This window comes from Trematomus bernacchii, unplaced genomic scaffold (assembly GCF_902827165.1).
Source record: "Trematomus bernacchii unplaced genomic scaffold, fTreBer1.1, whole genome shotgun sequence".
NCBI lineage: Eukaryota > Metazoa > Chordata > Actinopteri > Perciformes > Nototheniidae > Trematomus > Trematomus bernacchii.
Genome location: NW_022987580.1, coordinates 425001 through 439562, shown reverse-complemented (window position 1 = coordinate 439562; position 14562 = coordinate 425001). Strand labels below are relative to the sequence as shown.

General features: G+C 40.2%; 1 protein-coding gene across 1 annotated transcript in view; it reads left to right on the top strand.

Annotated features, from left to right (window-relative positions):
- The window catches only part of LOC117479890 (neural cell adhesion molecule 1-like), a 297483-nt gene that overhangs the window by 195792 nt on the left and 87129 nt on the right, over positions 1-14562 (top strand). Inside the window, 3 exon segments of the mRNA XM_034127005.1 lie at positions 6929-7003; positions 10391-10600; positions 11633-11776. Of these exon segments, the coding sequence (XP_033982896.1) occupies positions 6929-7003; positions 10391-10600; positions 11633-11776 (429 nt within the window).

Sequence of the window (14562 nt, the reverse complement as noted above, 5' to 3'; positions counted from 1 at the left end):
TATGGACGTATGAGTTAGTAAATGAATGCTTCATTTTACTTTAGCTCGTATACAAATATATCCCTCTCCTCTGAGCTTCTTAAAGGATAACAGTTGAGGGGATTTCATTTGGATCTAAGCTCCGTGAATGTTTATGAAAGTGAGATTTTAAAAGAAGAACTATTTGTATTTCATTAATCAACATTATTTAATTGATTTTTAGACATTTGCTAATTTGGACTTATCACAAACAATAATTATTTGATGAATGTGATTTATTTATGCCCCCTATATTATATAATCATGTACAATCTAAATATATGTTGGTATTTGACAACAAAGTCAGATTGCTAATTATAGTATTTACAGCCAATTGGTTTGCCTCGAATGCATCAACATGTTTTCACCTAATAACTCTGGTGAGATACATTTGAATGTAGTCTCCATTTGTTGTAGAAATAATTTATTTTCGCAAAATTACCAAGGCTGCACTTAAAGGTGGGGTAGGTAAGTTTGAGAAACCGGCTCGAGATACACTTTTTGTTATATTCCATGGAATGCTCTTAACATCCCGATAGCAATGAATATCTGAAGTGCTTTGACAAAAAATCCATAAATAAATATCATCTGTGGAAGCTGTAGTACTGTAAAAAGCACGACCAATCATCTGAGCCGGCCCGGCTAAAATAACTGGATGGCCTACCTGCCTGTCAGCCTTCCATCTGTGCACAAACTTATCTCTTGCCCTCATTGGTCATGTGCGCGTTCGTGTGTGTTGGAGGAGGGGCTCTGTAAGGAAGTAGCAGATTTCTTCCGGCTGTGTATTTTCAAATTCTAGAGATCTCGAGCTGGTTTCTCAAACTTACCTACCCCACCTTTAAATGTTAGCCTTTGCAGACCATGCACCAAAACCTATAGAACAAACCCCCAAACAGCATAATAGGGCCTCTTTAAGTATATATATGTCATAAGTACATACAGTGCTGGTTTCATGAGTTTATGAGGTTAGTAAGTATATCATACTAACCTCACAGGAATGCACTGATTAGCTCTTTCTGTAATTTAAAGTTTGGAGGATGGTCCCAACTGATCTGATGTAATAAAACAGCCGACAAATATATCCAGCTATCGTAGTCTTGTGGAGTCTTACAGGTGGAGAGTGAGGATGTTAGATTGGTGTCCTGATCGAACATGTGGAGACATCATCCGTCATCGAAGCATTCTCCTCACACCTCGTTTTTTCCCCCTCTGTTAATCAACGCCCTTTCCCCTCACATCTCCTCTGACTCAGAGCTCATGCTTCACGTTTTCATCAATGTATCTCAGGTCTTTCTATATTCCAGAGCTTTGATGAAAACTGGGAGGATAACGCTAGTAGTTGTGCATGTATTGGTATATTTACAACACCACAAGCTACATCCTCTACATAACTGCTGACCATTTGGTAAAGCATCAGTACAAATCCATCCTAATGTAACACAACTCTCAAAAGAAAGAAATATTGCAATTATTACATATCACTTTACAACGATTATTTTAAAATGGGAAATCTGTCAGTACAGTCCTCACAATCTTGCTTTTGGTTCAATTAAGTATGATTTAAAAGTCGAGTGGCGACATTTTGTCTCGAATGATTTACTACATTAATAAGAATATATTTTAACCAAATATTATGATTCCCTTCCATTTATTTAGCTTAATATTGTCCATTAAGACAATAATTCAAGCTCAAGGAAGGGTTAGGGTTAGGGTTAGGTTTCCCTTGTCTAAATAGAGAATACTTTTCTATTAGTGTTAATTCAACAGGAGTAGAATCAGCAGAAATGTCACGACCTTAACACAAACTGGAGAACCCAAATGCACGACCCAGAGACAGTCTTGAATGTAGGAAAAAATGTCTTTTTAATTTCCAAGAAAACCGAAAATCCCTCTTAACAGAGTAGGTACTGGATTTAACATAAAGCGCTCACAAGGAGGAAAAAACAAGCGTAACAAAAGGAGAACTTAAGATTAACTTAAGTTTACAAAAAAAACATAACAAAATAACAAAACCTGACTAGACTGGAAAAGACCTTTCTTAGTTGAAGCTTGGCACGAGCATCCATGGAACCAAACAAGACGAGCTGACACAGGACAGGGGAGAGACAGGACTATTAGTGAGTGGGAACAGGTGGAAACAATCAGGGGCGGGGCAGACACTGATGATGGCGGGAAAAACACACAGGGGGAGGAAGAAACAGGGCCTGCAATGAAAGACAAGAGGTAAGTACAAAATAAAACAGGAAATGACAAAATACATCAACAAAACTAACAGACGAGACACAACAAGAAAGGCCACATCCAAGGCTTTATCTGAAAAGGAAAAGTCCTTCTTCCAAATCTTTCTTTATGCGATCAAGTATTGTTTGGTAATTAAACCTGAGCAGCGACACACTTTTGCTTTACACATTAGACTCAACAAGAACCTTATCCTAAAAACACTGCACGAGTGGCCATTTAGAGACATACACCGAGAAGATTGCTCTGGGAATAGCTCTCGTTCCCACACCGCCTGAACTCCCCTTTGTTGTCTTAAGTGCTGCAGATATGATCAGTCGATTCGTGGCCAGTTGTCCCAGTCTTAGCTAGAGTCTGCAGCGCGGTATCCCTGATCTTACCAGATGAGGGAAGGAAATGGATACGCTGTTTTCTCTGTATCTACCTCCAGCCTTTGAAAGCACACACGGTGCTGTTTCATTCCCCTAAAGCCGGCAAACAGAAGAAAGACCAGGTCATGTATGTGTTTATCAGCAAATCAATATTTGTATGACCACAAGAGACATACTGTTCTCACCGTTAAATGAATCAATATTTCTCCTTCACCAGGAACATAAAATCATCTGTTGTCGGTGTTCAGATTCTCATCTCACGCCAACGTTTTCCGTGGGTACTTTTCTTGTTCATGTAGCAAAGGAGGTGAAGGAGTGAGTCCTAAAACAAGGGAATGAGTCAGCGTTTTACCACTTCCTGTCCCCTCGTCTGGATATCAATGTTTTTTTAAACATGCTTTTGGTTGTCGGTTGGTTGGTTTTGGTTGCCTGAAATAGTTTCAACACAAGCTGAAGAGGTTTTAAGGTTTTGCTCTACGACATAAAAAACGTCAGTAAATACCCCCATGGTGAATGTAAAAAAGTTGGTTGCTAACAAGTGTCTAAATGAGACGACTAAACGTCATCACACCCAACATTAGCCGCCTTTAGCTTAGCGGTGGTGACGTGAAGTCATGTGACCGTGCTGTAGTTCCTTTATAGCCCAACATTAGCCACCTTTAGCTTAGCGGTGGTGACGTGAAGTCATGTGACCGTGCTGTAGTTCCTTTATAGCCCAACATTAGCCACCTTTAGCTTAGCGGTGGTGACGTGAAGTCATGTGACCGTGCTGTAGTTCCTTTATAGCCCAACATTAGCCTCCTTTAGCTTAGCGGTGGTGACGTGAAGTCATGTGACTGTGCTGTAGTTCCTTTATAGCCCAACATTAGCCTCCTTTAGCTTAGCGGTGGTGACGTGAAGTCATGTGACCGTGCTGTAGTTCCTTTAGAGCCCAACATTAGCTACCTTTAGCTTAGCGGTGGTGACGTGAAGTCATGTGACCGTGCTGTAGTTCCTTTAAAGCCCAACATTAGCCGCCTTTAGCTTAGCGGTGGTGACGTGAAGTCATGTGACCGTGCTGTAGTTCCTTTAGAGCCCAACATTAGCTACCTTTAGCTTAGCGGTGGTGACGTGAAGTCATGTGACCGTGCTGTAGTTCCTTTAGAGCCCAACATTAGCTACCTTTAGCTTAGCGGTGGTGACGTGAAGTCATGTGACCGTGCTGTAGTTCCTTTAAAGCCCAACATTAGCCGCCTTTAGCTTAGCGGTGGTGTCGTGAAGTCATGTGACCGTGCTGTATTTCCTTTATAGCCCAACATTAGCCGCCTTTAGCTTAGCGGTGGTGTCGTGAAGTCATGTGACCGTGCTGTAGTTCCTTTATAGCCCAACATTAGCCGCCTTTAGCTTAGCAGTGGTGACGTGAAGTCATGTGACCGTGCTGTAGTTCCTTTAGAGCCCAACATTAGCTACCTTTAGCTTAGCGGTGGTGACGTGAAGTCATGTGACCGTGCTGTAGTTCCTTTAAAGCCCAACATTAGCCGCCTTTAGCTTAGCGGTGGTGTCGTTGGTTATAATGACAAAGTGTATCCACCAAAGGAAAACAAAACCCTCCATGAATATCTTTCTTAAAAGCTTCCAATTTGCCCAACATTAAACAAACAAACTCTTAAACACTTTTCACCACCATGCCTATTTAATGCATTCATGCAGGATTACACAGGGTTTATACCAGGACCGATTCCACAGAATAATGGTGATGTGTGCAGTGGAGGAAAGACACGCCGCTGTGACTGCCTCTAATCAGTCAAGCTTTCTACATCTATGAAATCGTCGCCTCGTGAAGCGGCGCTGTCTCTTTGTGCTGCCAGGATGCTTAGCTACCTGTCTTTGAACAGGCGAGTTCTTCCAAAGACTTCCCATGAATCTCCTGGAGAGAATCGGGCCGAGACTGCCTCGATCGAGCTGAAGGCTCAGCGGGATTTCTCCGTGGAGCTCCGGCTCACGATTATTCCTGCTTTGCTTCCATGCTGCACATCACTGAAGAGAGATTTACATTTAATCGTGTCACATTTAAAAACCCATCCCATGTCCTGACATTCGGGTTCACACATGCACGTTTCGCATCGAGCATCTGATTACAGATTTGAACACTTTTCCGTGAATACGCAAGCATTTTAATTTGCCTGCAGGATGAATCACACAGCAGGTGTTCCTCTGTACTCTTTCTGAATCTCACCTGTGCCACTGTAGCTGAGGCTGAGGCTGAGGCTGAAGCTGAGGCTGAGGCTGAGGCTGAGGCTGAGGCTGAGGCTGAGGCTGTAGCTGAGGCTGTGGCTGAGGCTGAGGCTGAGGCTGTGGCTGAGGCTGAGGCTGAGGCTGAGGCTGAAGCTGAGGCTGAGGCTGTAGCTGAGGCTGTGGCTGAGGCTGAGGCTGAGGCTGAGAGTTAAGTCTAGAGAAAAGGATATTCTTTGATTTGTGGCATCGTAAATCATCTGCCAGGAGAAGCAGGATGGGGTAAACGAGAACCAGAGCTCCCTGCAATGACTCTGTAAGGCGCCTTAATAAATCCTCAGATAGTGCTACTGATATACTGAGGATCATCTTACCCCAGACTAATTACCAATGCAAATCATTCATTCTTGAGAACATATTACGTTTGATAATTAGATCATTTTCCACACAGTTACCTTAGTTTGTATTTGAATGCTGTTACAGGGTGTCTGTGGCAGGCATTGCCTCGCTTTGATTTCGTCAGATATTAGATAAAGAGCTGTTGATTTTCAAAGGAACAAGATTCATTATTAGCTTTTACTTTGGAAAGGTTTCTGGCAAACTGTATAGCTTCATATGACCTCCTCTGACAACCCCACTTTAACCTGTTAGACCCCAAGCCTGTTTTTCAGGTTTCAGGCTCGAAAATGACATGCCCAGAACAAATGACTATAACTTCACTTCTAAAAGGGTTAAATTAATAATCTTTTTTCTCAAAGCAAGGTTACATCTGTGAGATGGATGTAAACGTGTCAGAATCAATATAGATGTTTCTGTGTGAGAGTACATTCAGATGGAACATAGTAAAAAAGGTAAATTCTTACCTCCGCCTAACAAAAACCCATTACTTATAGTGAAAACCACCCTTGAATGATGGGTTAGTAGCCTAAAAGCTTTAGGAATCCAAACTATAACATATAATAAGTACCCTGTATCAAGATTGAGGCAAAACAAGTGAAAATTGACCTTTTTAGAGAGATTTAGGGAAAAAAAGTCCAGGCGGAATAAGCTTTGGGCACATTTGGGCACATCTGGTTTACTATTAAGTGAACATTAAGTTGTTCATGGTAAATTGTACCCTAACTAGAAGATAAAGGTCCAACTAAAATGGTCAGAAACGCAAACAAGAACCACTCGAAGTCCAGATCTACAGCGAAACCTGGCTTATCGGTATAGCTTGTAGCCCATTTCATTCCAGTCTAAACTGGTATCGTAAGGATTAAAAAGACCCTAACTCTACACCAAACACCAAAGTGAATTTTTCAGAAACCAGAGATTAGTGTTAAAAGTAAAAATATGACTTTAAAGAAAGTGTAAATCGTCTTTGAAGAAAGGGATAATATTTGCGCCACTGGATTTATTTTGTATGCTAACAATTTATTATCGTTTAGCTCAATTAAGGTCTTTTTACTGCTGTAGATGTTCATCAGAATAATATGGATAGTGCACTTGAGTAACCATGGTTCAAGTTTTAGGAAAGACAGATACTGAAGAGTGGAAGAGCAGGATTTCCACTTTCTATAAAATTGCCAGAATACAATAAAATACTATTTTGCTAATAGTAGTGTTCTGAATACATGATGTTGTTGATTGAGTAAATATCCCCAGCTTTGCTATATGCTTGCTACTTCCTTAGAGGGTCAGCAATGGTAATGAAGTCCACAAACACCCGCCTCTTTCTCGCATAATGAGAAGCCAACTGAATATATGACAAATGCACGTCTGATTGCACCGTTAGAAAAGCCTTCTGTGTATAATATAACCCTAACAAGTGAGCCCGCTAACAAGCAGACAGTTCAACAATGTCCCTGTAGAGAATCTAGACCCTTAACCCATATGCACGCAGATGTTGCACTCTAGTGAGCACAGAAATATCATCCCAGAATTTCATTCATAGAGGGTATGCTGGGAAAATATCTGTTCTTTTGAGCAGGCGAAGCAATTTGATTTTGAGCCTTGCCTTATTGTGCTTTGCCCTCTTGTCAACATTCTTCTCGCTGCACACAGAAACTAATGTATATTCTGTTTCCATCTTCTTTCTCTTTACCCAGCCGCCATCCAGGTGCAGATCACGCCAACACAGGGAGAGATCAGCGTGGGAGAGTCCAAGTTCTTCCTCTGCGAAGGTAAGAGTGACGTCAAGCAAACCTCAGTCAACCTCATGCAAATGTATGAACTTACTGGCAGAATTCATTTAGATAATAATGATAGAAGTTAGTTTATCTAACAATACTAAAGGATGAATTGTCTTTTCTGTGGATGTAATGGGAAGTTAGGCTCACACAGAGGTGGAAAAGAGAAGCAGTATGAAGAGATAATGAGGAAAGGTCTTTCGTTGTGTTCACTGCTTGAGTGAACATTTGCAGGTGTCAGCTTCTCTGAGATACAGGTGGTATTTGCATTATGGGGGTCAGCTGTCTGACATCAAAGAACATTTTCTACACGATTAAAAGCATGCCAGTCATTGGGTCACAGTTATAATCACACTCTCACTGCAGAATATGTACATTAACGGCTCTTTTCAACCAAATTACAAAATGAAATGGTACCTAGAAATGCAGTTTGTCTCATCCACTGTAAAACTAAGGAAATATATTTCCTTAAACTGAGCGACCTGACTCTTAAAAATGGACATTACCATGTGGGCAATGGCCCATTACCTTTTAAAGCAGACTTTGTTGCAAATTGCATCAAGAAAAGTTAACGAACCAATAAGAACATTTGAAAAGGTTTATTTGTAATGTTAGTATTGAATAAATGAATGGTCCGGGGATGAAAGTCTTTAAAACATACGCCTACTTACTCCCAAATGATCCGAAAATGTGCATGCACTCACTCAACACATTTTTGTCTTTTTCCGGACCCTTCGTAATTACCTACTCTACCAACTGACCTCAGACCGATCCCACTCGACAATTTAGAAATCTTAAAAACCACATTTCACCACAAAGTGACACCCTTTAAAATCACTGTATATTTAAAAAAAAGTAACTCCAGACCTGTTGCTACCCAGAAAAGGTTCACGATGAAAGCTCGTTATCTCCGTGCAGGTACAATGTGAAGCTAATTTATCTCTCTGAGGGATTTCTATTATTTGGTTGGATGAAAGAACATGGCTTTAGCTCGAACGCCAATCATCCCATTGGAGAGGATGTATCTAGAAATGTTAAGCAACAAATAAGAACATTTTAAAAAGGTTTATTTGCAATGTTAATATAGAATAAATGAATGTTCGGAAGATGAGTCTTTAAAAAAATATGGCTATTCTCAAATGATCCAAAAACGTGAATTCACTGATCAGTAACTCAACACATTCTTGACACCCCTCTCTTTTTTCAGACCTTTCGTAACTATCCGCTCTGAGTTTATACCGATCCCAACCCGACCTTTTAAACATCTTCAAACCACATTTCACCACAAAGTGACTCCCTTTAAAATTACTGTATAATGAAAAAAGTAACTACAGACCTGACAAGACATCCATGAAACGATGAAAGCTCATTATCTCCTCGCAGGTACAATGTGAAGCTAATTTTATGGTATGAGTGATATCTATTATTTGGTTGGATGAAAGAACATGTCTTCAGCTCGAACGCCAATCATCCCGTTGGAGAGGATGTCTAAAAGCATTTAAGGCTCTTTGTGTTCCTGAAGAGATGAGATGGAATTATGCGTCAGGGAAAATGTCTCAGATGGCACTCGACTTAAAAAGTGATCATGATGGGATTTTTCTTCCAGCGAAAGATGCCAACGATGAATAATCCTCTAATAGAAATAATTCACATACTAACCTTTTTATGTTGAAGTGAGCATATTTAGTCTGATCTGGAAAATATGTGTACTGCAGGGATTTGGGATTTGATGTAATGTTTCAAAGCCATTGCAACCCAAAAGTTCTAGATATCAGCTTTTCTCTGACTTGTAGAAGTAATGATGACTATTTTTGTTTCATCTTTCATTTTGAGTCAGTTTGTACTCGCTGAAAAGCATGCAAGCTCAGATGATTGCTTAAACTTGTTAAAGTAGTTTGCTATCAATGGTGTAATACATCTGGGATTGAACTGCATACAGCATAACATTTCATTTCTAAAGTTTAAATGCAGCCGAGATAATACATTCTGAACTACATGAATATCAATTAAATGTATACTGTACATATTTGAGTGGAGGTTTAAATCCAATCCAATTATCAAGCAAGTCAGGAGATAGCAAAACTACTTAAAACATCAAACAAAATGCTATGTTTTTCAATTTAAAACATATGTTGGCTGTTTTGTTTTGGGATCGCACACAGCCTGGACATATTTGTATCTTCTCACTAAAGATAAAGATCTTAATATCATAAAAAAACTAAAAAGTCTATCAACAAATTGATACCAACCATGTCTCAATAACTTGTCAAGAAGTGCATTAAAATGTGCCTTCAAATTAGGCTAAATTGAGAGGACAAGAAATGAGGCAAAAGGATAAATCCAAATAATGAATTGCTGTCAAAATTATCCCGCTAGCATCCAGAGATCCTCATATCATATAAACCTAGAAAATAAGACAACAAATAGATACCAACACATTTCTTATTGGCTTTTCTAGAAGTGCAATTAGAGACTCTCCAAAGTTGAGGCTGATTACTGTTGGGCAAGGTTGCCAGAAATAAAATGCAAATTACAAAATCCAAGTATTCCATTCCTGTCAAAAAGTTCCTCAAAAGACTTTCAAAGTTAGACAATCTTTCTGTTAGACTCTGTATGATTCATAGCCTCGATGGACTTTTCTTAAGCTGGAGTGAAGACCCTGATATTGTCTGAAAATAGAAAGTCCAACAACAAATTGATACCAACCATGTCCAATTGGCGTGTCGAGAAGTGCACAAAAGATTCTCCAAAGAAGAGGATGTTTTATGTCAAGAAGAAATTGCTTTGAAACACAGAAGTCAATCAGATCAGATTGTATATATTGTATAGCCACTAATGCACCACGAAGCTTGATATTGGAGATGGAAATCTATTCGTTATTAGGTTTTTATTCTACCTCCTGAATTACAATGCAGATTTTTTGCAAAGGCTGTGGTTCTGGCTCTCTCAAATGGTTAAACACCAATACAATGTGTAGCTTAAGTTGGGTAAGGAGGCAGGAAAATACGTCTAGAAGTGACTCAAGAAATGTTCAAAGTTAGGCTGTTTTTTCTGTATTTTCTCAATCGATTTACTATTATCATATTTTACTTATTTTCCCTTCTTCCTTGCCTTTCTATAATTGAATTATGTGTGTTTCAGTGACGGGAGATGCTAAAGACATCGACTGGTATCCCCCCAATGACATAGAAATAATAAAAGTGTCCCGCTAGCTCGTCTAGAAGTGACTCAAAAGACGTTCAAAGTTAGGCTGTGTTTTCTGTAAGGCTCGCAGGATTACACAAAGCTTCAATCAACTTAAATGTTATGATATATATTGCAGCTCTGGACGTCCTTTCCTTTCTTCCTTGCCTCACTATCATTTCATTCTGTGTGTTTCAGTGACGGGAGATGCTAAAGACATCGACTGGTACTCCCCCAGTGGAGAGAAGATCCTTCCCAACAGGCCGGACATCATCGTGAGCCGCGGAGATGAAACCATGTCCACGCTCACCATCTACCACGCCAACGTGGACAGCGCCGGCATCTACAAGTGTGTCGCCAAGAACGGAGACAAGGAGGCGCAGGCTACGGTGCAAGTGAAGATCTTCCGTAAGTCTCAGCTTTATTAAACTCATGTGCAACAATACAGAAATAGCATTATGAGAAAACAGTTTTCAGAGCATTTTTGTAATTAACATTGGAGGAAAACACAGGAAACAACAGACGCCCTCACAGCAATTACTGCAGACCTCACTCCGTCTCCAGAAATTACCCTTTTTGTTTCCACTAATTGGTTTTGATAGCTACTTCCTTTGGGTTTTTATCCAGGCAGCAAAGAACATTTAGTATAATTTAGATATAATTCATTGTGTGACTTCTCCGGTATGTTTTGAGAAGCTTAATCTATTACTTAAACATACTTTTCAGACCCGTTGTTAAGATAAGACTCAAGGGTTTGCTTTTATGGGTTTATATTTGCAGGCAAGACAACTTCTTATAAACTATGCATTTCTTTATGAGTGATAGATTTATGAGATGCTTAAACACTTAAGAGGAAGGATGTTACAGCTTTGGTCAGTGAGGTTAACACTTAAAGAAATACAGCATCCATTTAGGGCTGTAAAATGTGAAAAGAAACTACTACTTACATTATATTTACTGATACTGCAATTGCGATATGATTTTCAAAATCAGAGGGAATCATCATTTTGTAAATATTATATCCAAATAATATAAAAATGTTCAAAGTTAGATGTTTTTTGGGAGGATTTATACCGAACCGGGTTTTTTTTATTAAGCCTGTAGAATTCAGTTTGTAGTCCAGGACTTCCTTTCAGCTCCAAAATACTTTTCCCATATTTCGCATCTTCCAAATGTTGTTATTCCTGCGGTTCGGATATTGCATATAGTCCATGTTCAGATTTTGATAAAATGTCCATTTATTTTTATTTCGGATTACTTGTTTTTTTAATTCACATTCCAGTCTACTTTTAGAGGAATTGTCTAACCTGCCTACCTACCTTAATTACTTTAACACTTAACAGTCAACCATACTTTAAGCAATCTACAAAAGGTTCCCAGTGTCCGTGTGAAAGGTTAAGTATTTATAAAGGTGTGTGATGTATGCCCTCCTCTCTACAGAAAAGATCACCTTTGAGAGCGCCCCCAGCCCTCAGGAGTTTAACGAAGGCGATGACGCGGCCATCGTCTGCAACGTGATCAGCTCTCCTCCTCCCAGCATCATCTGGAAACACAAAGGCTCCAAGATCCAGGCTGCCAAAGACGGTGAGCCCAATTCAGACAAAAAGCTGCTTCCTCACCTTCAACCTTCCTCCCCTCTATCTCTTACCCTCACTCCCTCTGAGCACTCACCCTTTTCCCTTCTGCCAATGCTGTCTGCCAGGTCATGCTTTCCAATCAATTTGCCCCAGTATTCCTCGTTTCCTTCTCCTGTTGCCCTTCATCTTTGAACAAAGCCATGCGTTTGCAGCAGGGGAGCTTAAGACCTCAAAGATGATGCACTAACAGGGGAAATGGTCTCTTCTTGGCCCAGAATGAGGTGGTTATGAATGAGAACAGATTGGAGCTGCCCAAGTAGAGGGAGAGCTACTCAGGAGGGGGAAGTAATGTGGAAATATGATAGAGAACATAGGGAGCTGAAAACCCTGAAATTACTTTTAGCACTTCCTATTCACTCGTCTTAAAATCAATGTTTTTTGGAAGTGTTTTTTTGTAAGAAGCCTGAAATAAGATCTGTGGTTAACAGAAGCTGAAGGAATTTTTATATAAAATACATCAGTAAATATCCCATTGGGTCATGTAAGTTGCTAACAAGTGTCTAAATGAGACGACTTAACGTCATCACGCATTAGCGCATTAGCACATTAGCCACCTTTAGCTTAGCGGTGGTGACGTGAAGTCATGTGACCGTGCTGTAGTTCCTTTATAGCCCAACATTAGCCACCTTTAGCTTAGCGGTGGTGACGTGAAGTCATGTGACCGTGCTATAGTTCCTTTATAGCCCAACATTAGCCACCTTTAGCTTAGCAGTGGTGACGTGAAGTCATGTGACCGTGCTATAGTTCCTTTATAGCCCAACATTAGCCACCTTTAGCTTAGCAGTGGTGACGTGAAGTCATGTGACCGTGCTATAGTTCCTTTATAGCCCAACATTAGCCACCTTTAGCTTAGCGGTGGTGACGTGAAGTCATGTGACCGTGCTATAGTTCCTTTATAGCCCAACATTAGCCACCTTTAGCTTAGCAGTGGTGACGTGAAGTCATGTGACCGCGCTGTAGTTCCTTTATAGCCCAACATTAGCCACCTTTAGCTTAGCGGTGGTGACGTGAAGTCATGTGACCGCGCTGTAGTTCCTTTATAGCCCAACATTAGCCACCTTTAGCTTAGCGGTGGTGACGTGAAGTCATGTGACCGCGCTGTAGTTCCTTTATAGCCCAACATTAGCCGCCTTTAGCTTAGCGCTGGTGACGTGAAGTCATGTGACCGTGCTGTAGTTCCTTTATAGCCCAACATTAGCCTCCTTTAGCTTAGCGGTGGTGACGTGAAGTCATGTGACCGTGCTGTAGTTCCTTTATAGCCCAACATTAGCCACCTTTAGCTTAGCGGTGGTGACGTGAAGTCATGTGACCGTGCTGTAGTTCCTTTATAGCCCAACATTAGCCGCCTTTAGCTTAGCGGTGGTGACGTGAAGTCATGTGACTGTGCTGTATTTCCTTTATAGCCCAACATTAGCCACCTTTAGCTTAGCGCTGGTGACGTGAAGTCATGTGACCGTGCTGTATTTCCTTTATAGCCCAACATTAGCCGCCTTTAGCTTAGCGCTGGTGACGTGAAGTCATGTGACCGTGCTGTAGTTCCTTTATAGCCCAACATTAGCCGCCTTTAGCTTAGCGGTGGTGACGTGAAGTCATGTGACCGTGATGAAGTTCCTTTATAAGCTGTAAGCATCATAAAAGTTTGTTTGAAACAGAGCTTAATTTTAGCAATACATCAAAATCCACTGAAACAGTCCCATTGGTCTCTTGTGGAGGGAACCAGGGAGCTGCTCACTTTATTGTCAGACTACAAAACTACTTCATCCCTGCAGCTTTATATTGACGACAGAGCAGCTCACCTCAAAAAAAGTTCAACTCAACTTCAGTCTGCTGTCTCAGCACTGAGGTGGAAATAATGTAGTTTTACTCTTGGTCTGGGCCTGTTTTCACCCCACAGTGACCCCTCCCTCAGTGACCCCCCCCCCCCGCTGCAGTCACCACAGCGTTGCACTCGAACCGCCTTTATTCTTGGACTCGGGTCAAGGAATGTGTTTTTCTCTGGAAAAACCACTAATTGTGACCGACAGTGAAGAACTGAAGCCTGCTGGTGTCGTTTTCTTCTCGGCACTTGACCTTAACTCACGCTGCAGATTTAACTGTTAAAGCATCCCAACTTAGTCATTTAAAGTGTTAACGTAACACAAAGTAGAAATTGATCAAATGTAAAGCTCTCAACACCAAGTCATCGAAAAGACTTAAAATATTTTGACTATTTTTTCACTTGCTTTATTTCTTTATTTTTATTTTTTACATACATTTTAAATGATTTTTTCTACTTTTCTTTAGATTAATATTATCATTTAATTATTATTATTTTATTTTTTATATGTTTTGATCTAGCAGGGACAGTGCACATTAATGAATATTACTGTAAATACACCAGAGTTAACCAAGAGCCTTTTTTTCATCTGTACCTGCAACAGATGTTTAAAGGTCACCCTAAAAACAAATTAAATATAAAATAACAAGTCAATACAATTATTAAAAACATAGAGGTTCACTATACTGTTAATCTTACGTGTATGCAGACAGTAAAACAGTTGTAGGAAATAATACATGTTAAATATGAATGTTAAATATGAATGTTTAATTCCTACAAGATAAGTTAATATCCTGCATTTTAACATTTTACTCAAGCAGCTAAATGTAATCAGGAAGAAGTACTCCTCGCGCATAATGTGCCCTTATTAGTGATGATTAAAAATGAAACAGAATTGTAATGTTGTTGCTTGTGAA